General features: G+C 54.6%; 1 protein-coding gene across 3 annotated transcripts in view; it reads right to left on the bottom strand.

Moving 5' to 3' along the window:
- The window catches only part of COL4A2 (collagen type IV alpha 2 chain), a 170011-nt gene that overhangs the window by 4888 nt on the left and 143605 nt on the right, over positions 1-21518 (bottom strand). For all 3 annotated transcript variants that reach the window (XM_072761010.1, XM_072761009.1, XM_072761012.1), the window contains 17 exons: positions 19293-19514; positions 15161-15322; positions 14246-14416; positions 13336-13479; positions 11701-11823; positions 11226-11407; positions 9205-9268; positions 8726-8800; positions 7924-8031; positions 7164-7271; positions 6368-6439; positions 5926-6051; positions 3046-3162; positions 2108-2269; positions 1896-1994; positions 1422-1568; positions 1159-1275 (listed from right to left, as the gene is read on the bottom strand). In XM_072761010.1, coding sequence (XP_072617111.1) covers positions 1159-1275; positions 1422-1568; positions 1896-1994; positions 2108-2269; positions 3046-3162; positions 5926-6051; positions 6368-6439; positions 7164-7271; positions 7924-8031; positions 8726-8800; positions 9205-9268; positions 11226-11407; positions 11701-11823; positions 13336-13479; positions 14246-14416; positions 15161-15322; positions 19293-19514 — 2199 coding nt within the window. The remainder of the gene's footprint in view (positions 1-1158; positions 1276-1421; positions 1569-1895; positions 1995-2107; positions 2270-3045; positions 3163-5925; positions 6052-6367; positions 6440-7163; positions 7272-7923; positions 8032-8725; positions 8801-9204; positions 9269-11225; positions 11408-11700; positions 11824-13335; positions 13480-14245; positions 14417-15160; positions 15323-19292; positions 19515-21518) is intronic.

The raw sequence follows: 21518 nt of genomic DNA, 5'->3' as shown, positions 1-21518 counted from the left end.
TGTGGGGCTGACATCGCTCAGCTCTTGCCGCCCCTGCCTGCTTTCTCCCCGAAGCCCGGCCCTCGCGGGCTCTGCACCTGGCAGACCAACAGCCTCCTGGGCAGGACCTGATCTTTCTGACACTCAGAGTTGGGAAAGCCCAGAGGACTGCAGTCCAGGGCCCACCCAACACATGGGCCTCCTCTGCTAGATCTCTTGGGGACAGGTTGCTCATCGCACACATGGGCCATTTCTGGGACAGAAACCTGCCTCCCATGACGTCTGCCCAGGGGTGATTCTGCCCCCAGAGCACAGCAGGATGTCCAGTCTACTTCCAGCAACATGACCCATCAAACACTGGGAATTCACTGTCCTGGTTGATCTTGCCTCTCCCTACGCCTTCCCTCCCAGGACACTTTTACTTGTCATCACTTCCTCATGGGATGTCCCCTCCACACTGTTGCCTGGGTCTCCCGGCCTGGATGACTCCCCTCTGTCTCTGTGTGTCCGTGACTGTGCATCCCCCAGGTAACCCCTAACCTCCAGACCATGGGTCAGTCTGTTGGGAGGACAGGAGATTGCTCATCCCCATGACTGGGACACTGTGCAGCCCTTTAACTTGTCACATGGCTGTTCCCCTCCTGCTCCTCATGTGCTCAGGGGGATTAAAACAAATCTATTTCTCTTTGCATAAATTGCTAGTATTTCCTGCCTATCCTGTTCATCCTGCACATGTCCAAGTGATTTCAAGAAATCAGTAATACGAGACTTTACAATGGCTCCTGCTAACGTAATTGTTTTTTTTTTCAGCTCATCGTCTGAGACCATCAAGATTTTTACAAATCCTCTTTCTCAAAGTCTGTTAATTGCTTCCTTCTCTGAGGTACCTGCAGATGTGTCAGAGGAAGGAAGGGAGCCAGCCGGCCTGGGGACACTGTGCCAGGTGTGCGCAGGTGCTCTCGCAGGGCACAGGTGCTCTGGCCGGGTACAGGTGCTCTAGTCAGGTGCAGGTGTTAGAAGCGCACCCAGCCCCAAGGCTGGAAGGAGGGCAGCCTTTCATCTGTGCTCACCTTGGTGTGTGTGCTTCCCTCCCCAAGGACCACAATCCATCTGTCAGTCCCTCAGCGGACCCAGAAGAGCCACCTTGCCTTCTGTCCCCATTTGCCGTTCATCACTCACCTTCCTGGCCCACTGGCCCCTGGTGTCCCATAGGCCCCTGGTCTCCTCGGAATCCGGGAACAGCAGACACACCACCTCTGCCCTGGGGCCCTGCCTTTCCTGGAGCTCCACGGAAACCTGCAGAGCCGAGAAATGAGCGAGCGTGACTAACATTGTCATTGACTAGTGACAATGCTCAGTGTCACTGCTGCTCAACAAAGCGTTTTCAGCAAGAAAACCACAGTGAAAAGAAAGCAAACAGGAGAAGGAGGCTTTGCTCCTACCTGGATCCCCCGGCGGTCCCTGTGGTCCCATCTCTCCCTGCATCCCCGGAGGGCCTCTCCTTCCCTGTGGTCCCACTGGCCCTGGCTGGATGGTAATCTTCTGGGGGATTCCTGCGATCCCGGGGGATCCCACAGAGCCAGGGGCACCTGGAAAGGGAAAAGAAAGCCCCGTTGAAAAGAAGAATCCCTCGGTTTTCTTGCTCTGACCTGTGTTCAATTTTTCTATCTGCTGACACCCATTGTGAGCTTCCCAGACCTGACTTGCTCTCGAGACAAGATGGATAATAACTTACTGGAGACGTTGTTCAGCCCTTTTGACAGTTAGTGTCATTCAGCGTGTCCCAGTGGGGGTGCTGGCAGGTCTCCATGAGAAACGGCACCCAGAGAGGGGCCCCCAGGCCTGGAGGCGCAAGGACCGTCCAAGGCTGGCAGCCTGCCTGACGTGGTTCTGCAGGTGTGTGAGTAGCCACTTACCTGGGAGTCCTCGGTCTCCCTTGGGTCCCTTGGGGCCTCGGTCGCCCACACTCCCGGTGGCTCCTGTGTTGCCCATGAATCCGGGCTCACCTCTGGGCCCTTCAAGACAAGCAGGATGTGGAGGCCTCGCCTGTCTGGGTGAGGGGGCTCCAGCCATCTCTGACTGGAGCTGCCAGCCTCCCCGACAAGAGGAGCCCTCCGGGCACCATTACCTTTTTCTCCGGGGAGACCGAACACGCCAGGCCGGCCCTGGGGCCCAGGGTCCCCGCCCCATCCTTTAGTCCCGGGGGTTCCTGGAGCTCCTGGGTTCCCCTCATCTCCTTTGCTTCCAGGAAGAGCCGCAGGCCCAGGTGGTCCCGGGGGCCCACGATAACCTGTCGATGTGCATCACAAGGACGATGTTACACGGGAGGAAGGGGCGGGCAGGGCCACACAGTGCCAGAATGTGCTCAGGGGGCCAGACAAAAGTCGCCTGTTTGGGGGGAGTCTTTGGCAGGTCTAATGCTGGACGGCTTTTTTCATGTTGTGGCAAAATATACCTAAGCTAAAACTTACCATTTTAACCATTAAAATTTTTTATTTTAGATTTTATTTATTTGAGAGAGAGAGAGAGAGCTCATGCACTTGCACAAGCAGGGGGAGCAGCAGGCAGAGGGAGAAGCAGTCTCCCTGCCCCGCCGAGCAGTGTGCCTGACACGACATGGGGCTCAGTCGGGGCTCGGTCAGGATCACGACCCCAGCTGAAGGCAGGTGCTTAACCAACTGAACCACCCAGGTGCCTCTTGTTTTAACCATTTCTAAGTGTGTGGTTTCAGGGGTGCTAAGTCCATCCATAGTGTTGAGTGGCTGTCACCACCGTGCACCTCAGAGCTTTCTTGTCTTCCCACACTGCAGCTCTGTCTGCATTGGTCACGACTGCACTGCCTCCCCAGTCCCTGGACCCCTTTTCTCCCTTGTCTGTGGATTTGAGCGCTCTTAGGACCTTGTACCAGGGACATCACACAGTGCTCGTCCTTTCATGTGTGGCTTATGTTACTTTGCAGTGTCCTTGAGGTGGAAACGAAAGTCTGTTTCATCCCCAAAGGAACCTCGTCACTGCCAGCTCCTGCCCCCAGAGATTCCAATGCACAGTAATGTGAATCCTACTTACCTTCCAGGCCAAATATCCCTGGTGCCCCTTTGTCACCAGGTAACCCAGACACGTTGGAAGGGGGGGTGATGCCTGGGAAGCCTTGAAGTCCTGGACTCCCAGTTGGGCCTCGTCCACCTTAGGATGGAAACAGAAGAAGTCAGGTTTAGGATCGGCATCCAACTTTTTGATCTATGATTTCCCTTCTATGCCGCTTCCTGTCCAGGAGCAGAGCCACCAAGGAGAGGCAGTGATGGGAGATGCCTGAGGCCAGGGAACGTCCGGGGGTGCCATGCTTCTGGCTCAGGCCATGTGGCTATGGTACTTGTGGACGGCACCTGGCCCCCAGAGGTTGGCTCTGTTGCTTGTGAGCACTTGTGTTGGGACAGGAGGTTCTTGTCTTGGCAGGACAAGCACACTGATGCTTTCAATACTCCTTGCAGCTGCCCTTCGGTGGCTTGGGTCCCAGCTCTACGGTGGGTCCTCCCTGCTCATAGAGCCTGTACTTGCCAATTCGCCTACCCACTATGATCTGCTGGTGACCCTAAATCAATACTAGCAGCACACTGGATGGGCAGAGGGGGCGGATTCCTGGAGTCCCCACTGAGGGCCCCGTTTCAGCTCAGGGTGTCAACAGGGGTCCTTTCTGTGTCTGTTTAGTGCCTCCTCCGCCCCCCCCTTTTTTTTACATTTCTGTGCTTTTTATTGGTGAGTTCACTGTTTATATTGCCCCCTGCACACCATGCTGAGGTGCTGTCTGGCATTCCTGAACTCAGAGGCGCAGTGGCATACTGTCAGAGAAAATGTGCTAGATAGGCTTCCTTCAGGCAAGATACAGAGCCGATGAGTTCCACGTTAATGTACCAACAAGAGACACTAAATATGGTGTCTTTAGACAGAAACACACAAAAAGCCAAGTTACAATTGATCGATTGATGAGAATGTGACCAGGGGCTCACTAGAACTGCTAGACACGCTGGCTCAGTATCCGAGAACTTGGTGTGCGTGGGAGGCGACAGGACTGGCCCGGGTCCGAGTCAAAGGCTGGCTCCTCGGGCAGTGCCCACACACAGACCCTGGAGGGCATTCCCTACCTGCTCCCCCCTGAACCTCAGCCAACATGACGTGCTGGGTGGGCGAGCCGAATGTCGGGGGCAGGGGCTGGTTTCTGTCCTGACTGCCAGACTAGTGCTTGTTCTCTGGAGTGTGGAGGCCTGAGGTCAGTACAAGGACACTGCCCGCAGCCAAGATACCCTAGCGTCCTGGGACAGCGGTCTCTGCTCCAGGGGAAGGATTGAGTGGGCAGCACGGGGCACACACGGGTGACCTAAGACTAAGAGTCACCTCCTGTGCCCCCCCTGCAGCCTCCTGACTGACCTGGGCTCCCCGGCAACCCCAGGGGATCCTCATACCTGTCATGGTGTGTGCTTCTGAGTGTACGAAGAACACACCAAGAGAAACATTTAGAAAGGTGTGGTCTTTGCCCTGCTACTTACAGGCAACAAGCAGGTGGATTCACCAGGCCTGTGGGGATTGGCCAGCTGCCATCTCTAGTTTGATCGGAAATGACACCAACTGAGCTGCATCTAGCTATTGTCACAAAGTAACTCAAACAGATTGTGAGTGTCGGTGGCAAAAACTCCTGAGTTACAGGATCCAGATTGGCCACATTCCCCTGACAATGCAAGGGACCAACCGCATGGTTGAGACACTGACTCAGGTTCAGTGTGCTGGAATCAGGATCCAAACAAGCCCATTCTCTCTGTGGCCCCCACAGATCTTCCTCAGTACTGAAATAAACCCCCTGACTAATGAAGGTCTGATGAGGGCTGTTCAGCACCACTCATGTGCAATGAGTGGGGACATGCTAGTGGACTGACCCTAGATCCTCACCCCTGAGTGGGGATGGCCCTGACTGGGGCTGTGTGAACACATTGTAGCCACTCAGGGCTCACAGTGAGACCCCAGCTGGCTGCACTTCTGCTCATTCTCCTGCCTCAGATCAATGACATGGGGCTCCAATACCAGGGAATTCTGGAGTTTCCAGCTATTTGAAAGGGGAAAGAGAAAGTGACGGACCTTGGAGAATCAGATGATGTGGTCTGTGAGCCTTGGAACACCCAAGGCCACCATGGGGGATCAAGTCACTGGCCTCCTTGGGTACTGGCTTCTTTGTGGGGTCCCTGGGCTCTAGCTTAGGAGGGTATTTTGACCTGAGCACTTGCACCCAGGCCCCAGTGCACGGAAGCCCAATGTGTGACAGGCCTGTGCCCACGTGCCGTGGCACAGCCAGCCTCTGGTGCAAGGCTGCCGTTGTGGGTGCAGTGACTGGATGAGTTGGGCATGGTGGGGGCAGGATCATCAGAAAGCTGGTGCTGTACACTCAGTGAAACTACAATGCTTTCCACACACACTCCACTACTATATATTGATTATAGTTTTATGTGGAAATGTTTCCCATCTTGGTTTAGGCTTGAGCATGTGTGCTCGTGGGTGGGTGGGCTGGGGTGTGGGTCTCCTCAGTAGGTGAGACCACCTTTCCCTGATTTGCTCCTACCACATCCCAGGCCTGCCCCGGGACTCCTCTCAGTGATTGTAGGGTTTGTATGGACTCGTCATCCAATACTAAGTGCTTGTTATTGGTAACTGCCATGCCAGGTGCTGCGGGGGCATAGTGGAGATGGACAGTGGTCCCTAGGGCCTGGGAGCTTTCCTGACCACAGGAGAGGTGGTCAGTAACAACCCCGATGGGTCATAACAGAGTAGGATGGTGGGGGGCTGGCTGAGAAGTTTTGCAGAGCAACCAGTGCTGCCAGGATCCACTACATGCCCATCTCCTGGACTCATGGACATCCTGGGTCTGGTTTTGCAGTGCTGCCACTGGGCAGTGCATAGCCTCACCTGGATCTCCTCGCTCCCCTTTCTGTCCTGGGGCCCCGATGGGTCCTGGGCGGATGTTGGCCTCTCCGGGGTCGCCCCTGTCCCCAGCAGGACCGGGGAAGCCAGGGTCTCCGTGGATGTCCGCACCTGTGGCAGGGGCCGCACAGCAGGGATGTTAGCATCCTCACCCACGTCAGGCTGGTCTTCAGAAGCAGAAGGACGGCCACGCTGTGCAGTGGGACTCGGAAACAGAGCCGGAACTCAGCTGTGGAGATTTCGGCTAGCCATGTGGCTTCAGTGTCCCAGATCGCATCTTGGCCGAACCCTCCTCGGTCTGCAGAACCACTGGGTCGGGGGGACCCAGTCCACGTGGCCTTGGGGATGACCACACAACTCCGGGATGCCCCCAGCACCCCCTCCCCCATTGGTGGGTGTGGCCACATGGCCGGGGCGTGCCAGGTACCTGGGGATCCAGGAAGGCCTTTGGTGCCTGGCAAACCGTGTAATCCGCTGATGCCTCGGATGCCGGGAAAGCCTGTGTGGATTTCACTCATGGTTATTCCGTGCATTGGAGAGCAAAGCGGCTTTTAAATCAGTTTAACCTGTTCTTGTTTGCTATTATACGGCCACCTGTCCACTTTACTCAAGAGCCCGGCAAACAGGAAGCACTTCTGCACAGTGTGACTTATAAACGAATCCTGTCTGCATCATCCAGGAGAAGCAGCTCACAAAAGACCGTTCTCATGGAACCGTGCTGAAGGCTCCTTAGAGCTGTGGGGGAGCTGGCAGTGGTGTCTTTCCTCCTGATGCCGAAGTCACTACGTACAGGTGCTTTGTAAGAACTGTGCTCTGCAACGACGCTGTGGCAGTCACTATTCTAGTCCCTCCAGATTCCCCAGGACAAACATTTCTAAAGTAGCACCCGGGAGGCAGGCAGCGACTCTCCCTCCGATGCGGCAGTGAGTGTGGGCTGGGATGGGCCCCCTTAGTTCTGAGCAGGACAGCTTCCAGGTGCCTGTCCCCTGACCAGGGCCCATCCAGGCCGGGCAGTACCCTGGCCCCAGCTCCACCAGCCCTGGCTCAGTGGCAGCTGGGAGCCCTGGACAGAAGGGGGACGCTGGCCTCCGTCCCTCTGGCCCTTCTCACTGGCTGTGCGCTGACCAGAGAGGACAGCCTGGCTGACCGCCTCTCCTCCACCGGCCCATCTGGCTCTGAGCAAATCTGTGCACTTGTGTCTACAGAGGGAGAGATGCTCTTACCTGGGGAGCCTGGAATCCCTGGCCAGCCGTAGTCTCCTTTGTCGCCAGGCACACCTGCCCGGCCCGGATCTCCCTGTGGCCCCTGCAGCCCTGTCAGTCCTGGGAAGCCTGGGGGTGGGGGGGACAAATGCCTCCATGAGTGGGACTGGAACCCTGAGGCCTGGCCACCTGCAGTTCGGGTCCTGCCTGGAGGAGGAGGAACTTCGTGGGAAAGAACCAGCTGGAATGTGCCCCACTTTCAGGCTCAGCCTTGCCAGAGATAGCAGCTGGTGTTCTACCATTCGGGTGCTGTCATCCAGGCAGGGGTGCAGAGAGAGCCTGGAGACCTGGAGGATTGGTGTCAGGGTTCCCAGGTCCCACACAAAGCACAGCAAAGGCAGCAACAAGAAAAAAGTTAGAAACCAGTCCCCTGTTGGCTTTCCCTCTTGACTCCGGATCCGCAAACATGTTTCTGCACATTCAGATGCAAGGAAGGGGCCCTGGGACCAGGACTCAGTCTGCATTTATAAGAAGATGGACCCAGGGCCACATATGCACATGCGTCTGCCCCCTGTGTGTCTCCCCAAGGCCAGTGGCCTTGGTCCTAAGACAGAGCTGGGTCATGGGCAACATGCAAGAGCCAGCCTCATGCAGTAGAGTGTGGTCATGGCTCAAGGATATGGGCACACCAGCTGCCCCTGTGCTGGGGGCCTGGAGGTTTGGGGGCTCAGCTGTGCGGGGGAAGGTGCACGTGGGGCTACGTGACAGCACGAGATCATACCTGTTTGCCCTTTAGGTCCGGGAGGGCCTTGGACACCTGGCACGCCTGTTATCCCAGGGAAGCCAACTTCACCCTCTGTTCCCTTTTCCCCGAAGAATCCCTTTAGACCTGTAAGCGCAGAATCCCTGCTAGGAGCAGAGCAGACATGGAGCCCAGGGGGCTCAGGAGACGCAGTTGAGGGTCTTGTCATTCCACATCGGTGCTTCTGCTGTGAACGTGCTGAGGATCTCAGCATGTTCCTTCTCTAACATTTTCCCTAATTCAGTAGCCCCATGTCCTGGCATCCATGCCCTTGTGCACGGGTGGGGCTGACCCAGGCGACCCCCAGGGCACTGTGGAAATGCTGGTGTGTCATTCCACGGCGTGGCCATAAAATGCATCATGGCTTTCCCTTTGTCACCTCTGGAGAAAGCCAGCTGCCATGCCGTGGGGACACCCAGCAGTGCTGCCAGAGGCAAGGGGCTGACCCTCCCGCCCCAGAACAGCCTGCGATGGTGTGGCCTCAGAGTCGGAACAGCCCTGCACCCTAATTCCCCACCCTTACATGCTAGGACATGGTCCCTGCTTGGGGACATCCCAAGCCGCTGTGTTTCAGACAGACAGAGCTTTCCTGACTTTGTCTTCAGGTTCAATTTAACAAGAAATTCCAGAGTTCTGTTTGCCCAAAGGCTTGAAGACCTCAAACCATTCCCTGAAACGTGACTCAGTGATACAGGTTGTGATATATCTGGCAAGTTGGTGCCTGAGGGAGACGCACGCAGGGCTCAGGGCTGAGGCGATGAGGCCAGAGTGACTGACGTACCTGGTGCTCCAGCGATGCCCCGCTCACCCTTCAGGCCTGGGCTTCCTGGCAGGTTTATGATGTCTCCACTGTCACCTGCAGTGGGCAGAAAAGACAGCTGACACCTACTGGTAGGTGGTCAGTTTGCAACTTTGCTGTGTTACACTCTTTTTTTCTTTTAATAATTAATTAATTTATTTATTTGAGAGAGAGAGAAGGAGAGCATGAGTGGGAGGAGGTACAGAGGGAGAGGGAGAAGCAGACTCCTCGCTGAGCCGGGATCCCCACATAGGACTCGATCCCCAGACCCTGAGATCATGACCTGAGCCCAAGGCAGATGCCTAATCAACTGAGACACTCAGGTGCCCCTGTTCTGTTACATTCCTAATAAAAATAATTTGCTTTGAAATTCCTAACAGCATCTCAGTGTCTGACCACCACACCTGCTGGAATGCTCTGGATTGTGGATGCCCTACAGTCATGATCCAAGCAATACTCACCAAAGTCCCCTGTGGGGCCCACCTCGCCGTAAAGGCCTGCTCTCCCTGGAGCTCCCTTGTCACCCTAGAGAAGGTCAGACACGAAAACATCTCAGAAGCCTGTTCCCAAGATACGTTTATCATTCTAAAGGGTTTAACATGCCTGGCTCTTGGGCTAAAACCAACACTCAAAGTTTATCTCATCAATTTGTAGTCAACCCCTCAGGTTTTTCCACATAACAGCAGATGGTTTGCTTCCTCGTTCTTACTGGACGGGGAAGCTTTACTGAAGCTGAGAACACAGATGGTGGATGTCGCCAGCATGACAGTGGTGGTGACACTCACGGCTGACCCATCCCACCTTGCCCCATTCAAAAGCTTCATTTAAACTTCACAACGACCCTATGACATAGATATTTTGTGATGTCCTGTTTGACAGATGAGGAAGTTGAGGCACATAGAGGCCGAGTGATTTGCCCAAGTAACCGGCAGAATTGGGATCTGAGTTGGACCCCTGATTCCCAAGCTTGCTGTGATGTTGCACGGCCATGCCCTCCATCTGTGGATGGTTGGACTTCCTGAATCAAGACTGGTCACTGATGATGATGCTGGGATGGTGTCTGGGTGGCTCTGTGACCACGGAGAGCACGGTTTTCCTCATCCTCTGAAGGAGGGTGGTGTGCTGGTCTACATGGCAGTACTGTGGGGCCTTCCACAAAGTGACTTCTCCCAGCACAGCACAGCTCTGTTTTGTGGAGAGCGGGGAGGCTGTACCATGAGCTTCACTCGTGTACTAGCCACATAAAGACACACAACAACTTCAGCATTGCAGAAAGTTCTCTCCTGGTTCCTAATCTTGCCCAAGACAGCCACTCTCTGACTGACCCCATCACTGGCTCTTGTTGGTTCCTGATCTTTACAGTTGGGGTTGCCTCACTCGTACTTAGTTTCTGCATCATTTTTTTTTTCATCAGGAAGTACGTGAGAGTCACTGTTGTCCTTCTCAGTAATTCTCTCTCCGGCCATGTAGCCCACAGCCGGAATGTGCCCATCTCCACACTCCTCCTCCTGGTGGTGGGCATTCGGGCTCTCCCAGTGTTTGGCTATGACAGACAAAGCTACTGGGAGCACTGCCATTGTGTCTTTTTGTCCATTTTAAGTCATCCGACAAGCTGCACATAAGATCGCATTGGCTACATCAGGAGGCAGTGATGGGAGCGACAGGAGGAAGACACTGAGGGCTGTGGAGGGCATCGTCAAGGTGGGCCAGATGGATGCCTCCCAGGCTGCTATTAATGGTCCACCAGACCACCCAGTCCGGGGTGGCCAGACTTTCCGACTGGCCCAAAGTGTGCTGACCCCAGCGTGAATCCCAGAAATGCATCCGTCACATGCTGAGGACAGTGAGCATATAATGTTTTTAAACAAAAGAGGATAAAAAGACTTCCACGAAACACAGTTGATGGAGAGCCGCTCTGTGCTGTGTTCTGTGCACCATGTCCAACACACTCTGTGAAACCATGGGATTTAGCAGAGGGGAGACCACTGGTGTGGAGGGATGGGCACCCCCTCAGGGGTCAGGGCACATCCCCCTCACCATGACAACATAGTGCCCTGCACGCAGCAGGTGCTCAGAGCAGGTATGCCGTGTGAAGGAGTGAAAGGCAGGCTGGATGTCAACCTTGCTGTGATCCAGTAATGGGTCCTCAGTCCTGATGTCACACACACTCAAGTCCAGCATTTGGAGGGCCAGACATTGGAGTTTAGCCTTCCAGAAGCCCCCATGGAAAAGTGCAGACACCAGGCTTCATCCAACAGGAGGGCAGCAGTGGCATGGGAGGCACTTGTATCACTGCTGCTGGTGGCGTGAGTACAGCGTCTCCTTACCCTGACGCGGGGGCCCAGGACAGCCCCAGGCCCCAATTCTGAAGCCGGCCCTTGACCACTTGTAGCACAGCGAATGCTGGAGCACAGCACCCTGGGCAGAAGCAGGGGGAGAGGCGCAATCGCAAGAAGATGTGGAATGAGAGATGTCCACTCACCCTACTTCCTGTGAACCCAGGAAACCCGATGATTCCGGGGGGGCCGGGCACGCCAGGAAATCCTGGTAAACCGGGCATGCCAGGAACGCCGATGTCTCCTTTGACGCCTTTGATGTGGCCCGGCTTCCCCGGCAGCCCAGGCACTCCGGACAGCCCGGGGATCCCCGGCATCCCGGGAAGACCTGCAGGAGGAGCCCAGGTGTGGATCAGCACTGGTGGTGGTGGGAGCACCTTGCCCCCCTGGAGGACGCAGCACCACCCTCCCCCAGTGTCTGGCTCTGCAGCCCCGAGGGCGGTAAATCTTAAAACAGGAAAGTGAGGCTTCCCGGCCACCGAGAACCAGGGCTCCCCTTGTCGAGATGTCGGGGTCAAAGGAGCTGGGGCATGGTGAGGCCTGTCCTGGGCGGAGGGCCATCTGGCACCCAAGCTGCTGTGTCCAGCTCAGGGGGCTGGGCAGGGAGGGGGAGATGCTCACCTTTCAGGCCCAGGTACCCTTTCAGCCCCATGGGCCCTTCGTCTCCTTTCTCTCCTTTGATGTCTTTCATTCCTGGCTGGATGATGGGAGGAGGTCCTGGGGGCCCAGGGTCCCCGCGGCTGCCTGCGGGGGAACAGGATGCGTCTGTCCCCTAGCCTCTGGGCCCAGCGGAGCAGCCTGGAGGAGTCCCCTTAGCCACGGCTGTTTAGGCCAGCGAGTCCCAAGGGGCTCTGAGCCCTGGGGCGGCCCATCCTCCCCTCCCTCCAGCCCCGACGGGGCCCAAGTGAGGGGGCAAGGGTCTCTGAGAGAGGCTGAGGCCAATGGCTAATGCCTGTCCTTTCCCACAGGCCCTTCTCCTCGTGAGCCAAGTGAGGAACTGTGCCCCCAACCACTCTGGAACTCTAGGACATCTTCCTAACCCCAGAAAGGAGCCCCATGCCCACCAGCAGTCGCCCCAACTGTTCCCTACTGCCACCCCAGGAGGCCACGAATCCATGTACTGTCTCTCTCGATTTGCCTATTCTGGATCTTTCATGTAAAGGGAAGCAGACAACATGTGGCAAAATGCTCTCAAGTCTGAAGCACGTGCAGCGTGTGTCCGACCCGGGTTCCTCCTTCCCACCAGCCAGAGTGCCATCACATGCCGACGCCACATGGGGCTCATCCACGGTGTTGCTGGGGTCAGCTCTTAGAAATAATGTGGCTATGGACATCCGTGTGCTTTCACTTTCCGGACGTCTACCCGGATCCCCACCAGCAGCGTGAGGTGAGCACGCCTGCATCAACACTTGCTATCGGTGGTTACGATTTTAGAGGCCACGGTGAAACTTTCAGAGCAAGGGTGTTTGAACAAAAGTCGTGAAACTGTGGCTTGTTGCCACACACCCTCTGAATGCAGGTCTCCCACCAGGTCTTGAGATGCCTGCCTGCGCCAGGGCTTGCCCAGCCTCATGTCTGTGGGTCACGACCTTGGTGTGGTGTCCCAACCTGGGACGCCGTGTCCCTGGCTTGTCAGACGGCACTCTTCTCCTATAGGACTGACCTCTTGCTCTTCCCTTGGCTTCCCCTGGCCTCATGTCCACCAGGAATAATCAGAGTGGGAGGTTTCTTACAACTATTAGGATGTCCTTAATGGAGCTGCCATTTTGTTCTTAAAAGTTTCCTTTGTATAAAATCAACAGGCCACGGGGATATGACATACAGCAGGGCGACGACAGCTGTTAATACTGAACTGCATATCCGAGAGTCGCTATAACTGTGGATCTGAAAGGTCCTTGTCATCACAGAAAAGTTCTGTGATTCTGTGGTGACAGGCGCAAATTAGACTTACATGGTGACCATGTCAGCACATCATACAAATACCCATCATGTTGTGGGCTTGAAATTGGGGTTGCCTTCAATGACACCTGGATAAAACCTTTTGTTGAATACAAACCCAAATACTTCCTTTGGTTGGATTCTTCCCTTAGGACAGCTTGTGGGCTGAGGCCGGGATAGTCTTCTAATTTTTGTTAGTTTCCTTCTTTCTGATTGTGCCTAGCTTTTGGGTTCCTGGAGGATTCGCTTTCAGGAGTGCAACACCCCACAAAAGGGAGTCCCCACCCTCCAGAAAGGCATTCAAAGAGGTGCACATACCTTTCACACCCGGCTCACCAGCCAGACCCTTCAGTCCTGGAATTCCAAAAAATCCAGCCTCTCCTTTATTTCCTGGAAGCCCGGGTCTTCCTTTGAGCCCTACCATACCTTGGAAGCCATCCATCCCGGGCGAGCCTCTCCCACCTTCAGAGGGAAGGAAAGAAGTGCTGGGTTAGCCATGGATAAGCACACGGGGTCTTTCGTCTTGCTTATCCATGACATTCTTGCAGCGTGACTCACAGGAGATGCTCAGATCCCTAGCCTAAAATAAGGATTTTCGGGACACCATCCCTAAGGGGTTTGTCTGCTGCCTGCAAACAGACTGAGCCACAGCAGAGTCAGCCTACCTGACAACTCGCCGTGGGGACAAGACATGAGGTAAATGTACGGTGGTCGTAGGAAAGATGCAAGGAAGATGGATGGTAACTTGTGTCTGTGGCTGCTGAGAACAGGTCATGACCTAAGGTTAACCCTGCACCCAGTGCAGGAATCCCAGAAAGGACACTGGAGAGAGAGATCCCTGTGTGGCCCCACAGCTACTTGGCCTTGGTTTCTGTGCAAATAAATCTGTCCCAGCCACCAGGCATTTTCCTCAGTTTTGGGTTTGTCATAACCAACCAGCCTCCTGATCTGACACCAGGGTCCAGAGAGGCCTCTCTACAAATCTCCCATGCAGAGACAAGGTCCTGCTCCCTCATTCTCATTACATGAGTAAATCGGCATTTGGGGACATGCCAGCCACAGCTAGCCACAGCCAGCCTAGCAGCACTGGCCTATTCTCTGAGGCAGGATGCCTCCCAGGGGCCCTGGCCTGCTACTGAGTGGGGCTAGGCTCTCCTGGCATGGCCATCCTGAGTCCCAGACTAACCCAGCACCCACCTCAGGGAGTGCCCCATCTGCCCACCTTTACCTTTCTGCCCAGGGATACCAGGCATTCCACTCATTCCTTTAAATCCAGGACTTCCTGGAGGGCCTCGTTCACCCAGCAAACCGGGGTCACCTCTGTCACCAGACAGACCCTTCATGCCCACAGGGCCAGGGACACCTGTGTCCCCTGGGTCCCCTCTGTCTCCAGGCAGACCTGAAAAGCAGAGGAGGAGGAAAGTAGAAAAAGATGAACAAACTTGGAAGAGCTACATGTTCCGGGGGCTGGTCACCCTGAACCAGCTTCCACGTGGAGGGGCTCTGGGATGGCTTCATCTCCACGTGTCTTGCCCCCACTCGCCTCCCCCAGCAGGAAGCACCATCCTTTCTTCCTCACATCTGCCACTTTCAGAAAACAAGTTAGGTCCTCCTCCTTGAAGCAGAGCAGTGTTTTTGAAGTTCTGTTGGAAATTTCATTTTGTTTCCTACTGAAATCCTAGCCAGAACCTCAATATACAAGCGGATGAATGGGTTTCTCAGCGGTTTGAGTTCTTGTTTGGCAAAATCCATGCCCTGTTTGTGAAACCTGTTACAGGCTGAGCTGTGTCGTCCCCGTACCTTCATGTGTGGAAATCCTAAGCCCCAGTACCTGGGTCCTTAAAGGGGTGATTACAGAGAAATGGGTCCTAATCAGATGTGACTGGTGTCTGTATAAGAGATCAGGACCTAGACACCCTCAGGGAAGGACCCTGGGGACAAGATGGCCATCTGCAAGCCAAAGAAAGAGGCCTCAGAAGAGACCTGCCCTGCTGGCATCTTGATGGCAGACGTCCAGCCTCGATGTCTGTGAGAGAATAAATGTCTCTTAAGTTGCTCATGTGGGATACTTTTGGAAACCCTATGGCTTTTGGGGGTGCCTTGGAGCCCAGTTTGAGAACTCCCTGGGGGAAGGGATCCTTACCTCCATGACCTGAGGCTCCTGGCAGCCCCAAGGGCCCCTCCCGGCCGGGAGCTCCTGGGAAGCCATGCTGTCCTGGTGGCCCGGGCAGGCCCGGCTGGCCCGAGGGTCCTGGGAAGCCTGGCTGGCCCTTCAGGCCTGGCATTCCTGGCATGCCCTGGCTTCCTGTGGGGATCAAGACAAGCGCCATGAGGCCAACCCTACACAGTTCACTGCCAACATCTACCTCTCAGGCTCATTCTATACACACGGGGTTTCATTATGTTCTGGGCAGTGAGAAACCTGGAGCATCCACAGAAGTACAAGATCACAGGGACTCCAGCCACCACCCAGGGACAATGACCAATAATGCCCCCATACTCTTCCTTCTGGCTTCTCGTCACACAATGCACTGAGGAACAGACATTGGCAGACCTGACAACTTGCTGTGTGTTCAGTTTTTGGCTTTTCTTCATTTGTTATATTTTGAGCATTTTGCTACATTTAAAAATATTCTTTACATTTTATTTAAAGATTTTATGTATTTGAGAAAGAGAGAAGAGTTGGAGGAGGGGCAGAAGGAGAGGGAGAAGCAGACTCCTAACTGAGCAGGGAGCCCAATTCGGAATTCGATCCCAGGACCAGGGATCATGACCTGAGCCGAAGGCAAATGCTTCACTGACTCAGCCACTGGCACCCTGTACTTTACACTTTACATGGCTCTGTGCGTAGCAGTACCACATCAGGGACATATTCATCACCACCTGTCTCTGTCCTTACAAATAGCAACCGAGGGAGCGGTGTTTGGTGCCCACATCGGTGTCTGGATTGTAGGCTGTTTCTTCAGGAAGGTGCCCAGACACTGACTTTGTGGGGCAGAGCGATGCTAGTTTACACTATGGCCGTGTGCTCCAGCATCTGCACATGCCTGTCTTCCTGCGGGGCTCCCTCAGCCGTGGGCTGATGCTGACACAGAACTGGGAGTCTGGCAGGCAGGATGGGGATGGGAGGCAGGAAGTGCCGGAGAGCAGCTGTGTCACAGGTGGGGTGGACTGTGAGTTACATTTCTTTCTCCTACTGTTTGGTTTTTAATGAAATTTTTGTTCCCTGCTACTATCTTCCTTTGAGGATCTTGGTATTTTTCTTATGGATGTTAGTATTCCTCATATACATTGACTAATTTCCTCCATAGCTCTTATAAGGTCTACTCTATTTTGCTGCCCAAATTTTCATTTTGTTTTTGACGGGAAGATTAGTATTCATGTGCAAATATTATGCACTCTGTATATATGTGTGTGCACATGCAATTTCTTCACTTGCTTTTATGTTTATAACATCCTGCCCTATCACATAAGCATAGATTTTCTTCTAGCTTTTTTGTTTGTTCGTTTTTTTACTACTGAATTCCTGGGTCTTTCTTTTCTTAGACTTTAAAGTTCATATGTTCCTCCAGTTAATACCGATAGGAGGGGTGATGCCCGTTTCACAGTCCTCTCCAGTGACTCTGAAGCACACCTGCTCATTTAGCTCATGACCATCCTACGGAGTGTGTGGCTGACCTGAGCAGAGGGGCGGACAAGTTGGGGGGGCAGAGGGGAGGGTCATTACCAAAGGGAACCAGGCCAGTCTTGGACCAACCCAGAATCTGACTTGGAAGCGTGTGTCCCAGTTATATAATGCAAGGCAGAATGGGAGAGAAAGGTCTGCAAAGAGATTCTCAGAGACGCGCAGTTGCAAGTCCTTACGTTCTCCAGTTTTATTTCAGTATATGAGGGCATTTTTATGGCTTGGCTTCTGCCTCTGGAGTTATAAGCTCCAGAGAGGGCATCGTGTGTGTGGTGCTGACAGTCTGGGCAGCAGGCAGTGCTGGAGGCATCAAGTCTAGCTGGAGAATCAGGCTCCTGCCACCAACCAGGCTCCTCCAAGAGAATGGATGGAGCTTTACCACCAGGAGCCCTCCAGGCTGCTGACCTGAGAGAGCTGGGCCAGGAAGGTCACGGGAGCTGAGGCTGCCAGCTCGGTTTCTGGAGCACCTCCCTCAAAGGGGCAGGTGGTGGGCAGGACAGGTGGCACGCGGAGTCCAAACCGAACAAGGCTACTTCAGCGTCCTTAAAAACCTCAGGCATTGGAGGCTTGCTCCTTCAGCTGTCTATTGTGACATTAGAACTCAATATTTTAAGCCAATTTCCATTTTTGGAACATCTACTAAAAAGGAACACCTACAAAAAGTCTGCTTCTCTCAGCAAAATAACTCTAACTCGGGGACCTGGGTCCCTGCTTCACATGGAGGCTCTTTGCCAGCACACAGGCTGCATCTGGGCGCCTGCGGCCTTGTGAGGCCCCCCCCGCCCCTCCCCCCAGTCATGGCTCCCCTGCCCAGCTGGGCTGGACTGACATGGAAACAGGTTCTTAAAGCTTTGATGCTCTGAAGTCAGAACTTCTACTGAACAAAAGTTTGCCTGAGCAAGCTGGTCCCTGATGGGACATCGATGGCGGGAAACTTCCACAGGCACCAGAGTCAACCCGTTGCCGTTTGCTGTTCTACTCAAACAGCAAAAGTCTGCGGGGAATAGTTAGATTTAAAAAAATCTATCTGGGGCAGCCCCGGTGGCTCAGCGGTTTAACACTGCCTTCGGCTCAGGGCATGATCCTGGACACTGGGGATCGAGTCCCACATCGGGCTCCCTGCATGGAGCCTGCTTCTCCCTCTATCTGTGCCTCTCTCTCTGTGTGTGTCTTTCATGATTAGATAAATAAAACCTTAAAAAAAAAAAATCTATCTGAAGGGTCCTCTGTGAAGAGCCTGTGGTGGTTTTTGCAACCAGATAGCAATGCTGATTGTTGAGGACATGGGGCCCGCCACTCATTTCAACAGCCACAGGGGAGCTGCTGCTCACGAAGCTGTCCCACCAGTGCGGCCAGCTGTCCACCACCACGCCTGCTGCTCTGAAGCTCCCCAGGCTGTAGCCACTTTGGCAGGGACAGACCCAGTTGTCCTGGCAGTGGGTCTTCACTGCTGGATGGCTGCATCCACGGGCCTGTGTGCCTCATGGGGTTGATGTGTGTGTGTGTGTCTAAGAGTGTGACTGTGGATGTGTGGACGTGAGTGTGTGAGAGTGGGCATGTGAGCATGTGTAGGAGTGTGAACGTGTGGGCACACGCATGGGGCTCCGTGTGCATGCACATGGGTCTGCCATCACGCTTGCACAAGCTGCACGTGTATGTATGTATAAGCGTGCGGATGTATGTGCAGGAACTTCTGGAAACTGACTGGCTCATCTGAAAACCAACCGGCGCTCCTGAGCTTGTCCAGAGCCAGGCTTCATCTGCTGGAGTACTCCCATGTAAAGGCTGTGGGGCAAGGTCCGATGGCACTGGAGGGAGTGGCACCTGCCTCCTCCACCACAGAGGAGGCCCCCTGTGCCTGGGCTTGGGGAGGGGACTGACAACCATGCCGTCAACAGACAAGCAGCTGCTTCTTAAAGTCTCAGTTCTTCCTGCATCTTCCTGTCTGATCGGGAACACTCAGGGTCTGGTGCTCTCCAGTGTGTGTTGCACCGAACGTAAACGCTTGCTCCTCAGTGACACCGTCTTCATCAGAACGAGGATGTTTGGGGTTTGGACGTCAGTTTTGCATGAACTGGAAACACAGAGCCATCTGACGCCCTGCTCACTCATCAAACAGTGAGCCATCTTTCTACCTTGTACACATACACTGACGATACTGTGGACATTGAAATGTTTTACACCAGCCTGTTAAGCTGTGCTCACGTCATTCTCGCCTAGCCCTCTCCCTAAGCATGGTCTCTGCTCTTCACACCAACGGCACACATTCTGCTGGAGGCTCAGGTGAGGCCCCGCACCCCAGTTCACACCCAGCTTCAGAAGGGGGAGTGTGCATGGTTAGTCTCTACTTGTAAAAGTCTCCAAGGGCCATCCTTTCCTGGCTACTGAACGTAAACGCAGGATGGTGATTTTTGTCCTAAAACACTCTGAAGGAATACTGGTACTGAGTGTGGGGAACAGAAGGCAACCACACTGTCCACACAGCCTGTGGCTTTTTACCAAATTCCTAGGAGGGACTTGGGACGTGCCCTTGGGAGCCACTGCTCAGCGGGACTGGGCTTCCCGCTCCCCTGCTGCCATGAGGACTTACCCCTGAATCCAGGTGGACCTCTCTCTCCAGGAGGGCCCTTCAGCCCGGGGTGTCCAGGCAGTCCAGCATCTCCTCGGGGCCCGGGCTGGGCTCCCAGAACTTCTCCAGGAAGGCCTCTGTCCCCTGGGGGCCCGACAGGGCCTGGCAGACCAGTGGGACCTGGGTGTCCATCTGGGCCAGGAAGGCCCACTGCGCCTTTGGATCCTCGGGGCCCCACGAACCCTGAAAGAACACACAGGTCATCCCCGTAACTGCAGGTTAGTATCATGATGGTCCTAGAGAGGTATCAGGTAGAGGCTGGAAACAGCAAGGTTTGTGTGAGGGCCTCCGATCATGCCCTGACTGTCTCCCACCTTGGGACCCACAGCATCCTGGTCCCCCCCACCATCTGGCCCCCAGCCCTACAATTCAGCTAACATGGAGGCGTTAGAACCATCTGCGTCTTAGACATGGATCTTCATGATTCATGGGCTCCCTGTTGTATAGATGATCCCCACAAATGGTTCACAAATGGACCTTCCAGGCTCTGTGTGCAAGTGAGAACAGAAACCCAGGGGTGGAACAATCAGATCCTTTGGAGCCTGGGCTCTACCTCCCTGGCTGTCAGGCCATTTGGAAATGCTCTAAAGGGAGACCAAGAGCCCTCTGTTGAACTGTCAGGTGTCTGCATCAGATGGAAGGATGGTGGCTGTCACATGCTTGAGCCTTTCCTGGGTGACTTCTCCTGTCTGCGCCCTTACCCTCTGATGTGACCTCAGACTAAACTCCAAGAGAGGGCCATCTCATGTCAGCTCAGAAGGACAGCTTTCCGAGGCCACTGCTGCCTGGGCCGAGGCATGCCGGGAAGGAAGGCACTGCCTGTCCATTTTGTGTGGTGGGCCTGACAAACAAGACGGCGGGCGTGGGGTCCCAGGCTTTTCCTAGGACAACAAAGCTCGCCACACCCTGTCTGGAAGACAGGTTGATCCCAAAGGCCATGGCTGGAACACAGAACAGAGGATCTGGACCTCTTGGGAGTATTCCTGAGCTGGCCCCTATGCCAGAGTTTCAGTGGTGTGTTTTTTTCATGAACACCAGAGATAGCCTCTGCAGCTGGGCATTTCCTTTCTTCTGCACATGTGGTAGTAGTACCGGATATTCCGTATTATCAAAAGTGACACATGCTCCAAAACTGAATAATAGGCCAGTTCCTTGTTAACCTCTTTCCTCTGTTCTACCCCAATCTCCCTCTTCAAGTAAAGGCTCACGTTTCAGTATAGAACAGGCTTCCTACAAATACCGTCCCAGAGTCTCCCGGTGACAGGCACCCCCCACACTCCTCTACGGCAGGTGCACAGTCTGGACAGTTTGCGCCCCCATGGCTGGCACCACAGTGGAGGACCAGGTACCCTTCCCATTCAAGGCAGGCAAGTACTAACGGATCATTATCCTCCCAAGAACTTCACACTTTGCTCTAGTGTGTGTGACATCCTTGGAGGGACAAAGCCTTATCTCCTAGGTGTCTGAGCGCTCCAAGCAGGGCAACAAAGCGATATAGGCGGTATCTACTGTGGTGGTGGTATGAAAACTGTCCCGTGTTTCCCTGCAGAGCAGGTTTTTGCCAGCGCCTTGATACACAGGGAGCACGCCTCCAGATCTTGCAAGACATGGAGACATACGTGGCATTGGAGGCGACAGGATGAAAGCTGTGGGCAGTCTCATGGGCTGGAGCACTGACTCCAGGGAGAAAGTCCACCGGGTTGACCTGGGCTTGTGGTTAGGGTTAAACCAGCTGCCACGCTGTGAGACAAGCAGGAGGCAAAATTTAGTCAGTCTTTGCCGCAAGTACTGGCTAAGGGTCTCTGATCTGTGTGACAGTCTAGATGTCAGGAGCGTTCTCTTTAGTTTCTGGAGCCTGGTTTGTAAGGAATGTGGACCAGCCAGAGGTCACGATGCCGAGAGCATGGAGATCTGCACTCTGGGGGGCTGCTCTGTCCATTCGTTCTGTGGCAAATGGGGTGATACAGCCGTGGGCTCCCCATGTGAGGGGTGCTCGTGCAGAAGCAGAGTAGTTGGCTCAGGGGACAGGCAGCCAGAACTCACCGCAAGCAAGATTTCATTCTCACTGACAAAGGACTTTGTAGCAATGAGTTTCAACATTTCACAAGTGCTGGATGACAAGAGTGACTCCACTACAGGCTGGGGAAACCACCGACCAGGTCTTGGGTGGCCTCAGGGACCTTGTTA

This window comes from Vulpes vulpes, chromosome 6 (genome assembly GCF_048418805.1).
Source record: "Vulpes vulpes isolate BD-2025 chromosome 6, VulVul3, whole genome shotgun sequence".
Lineage (NCBI taxonomy): Eukaryota > Metazoa > Chordata > Mammalia > Carnivora > Canidae > Vulpes > Vulpes vulpes.
This window is presented reverse-complemented; position numbering and strand designations above follow the sequence as displayed.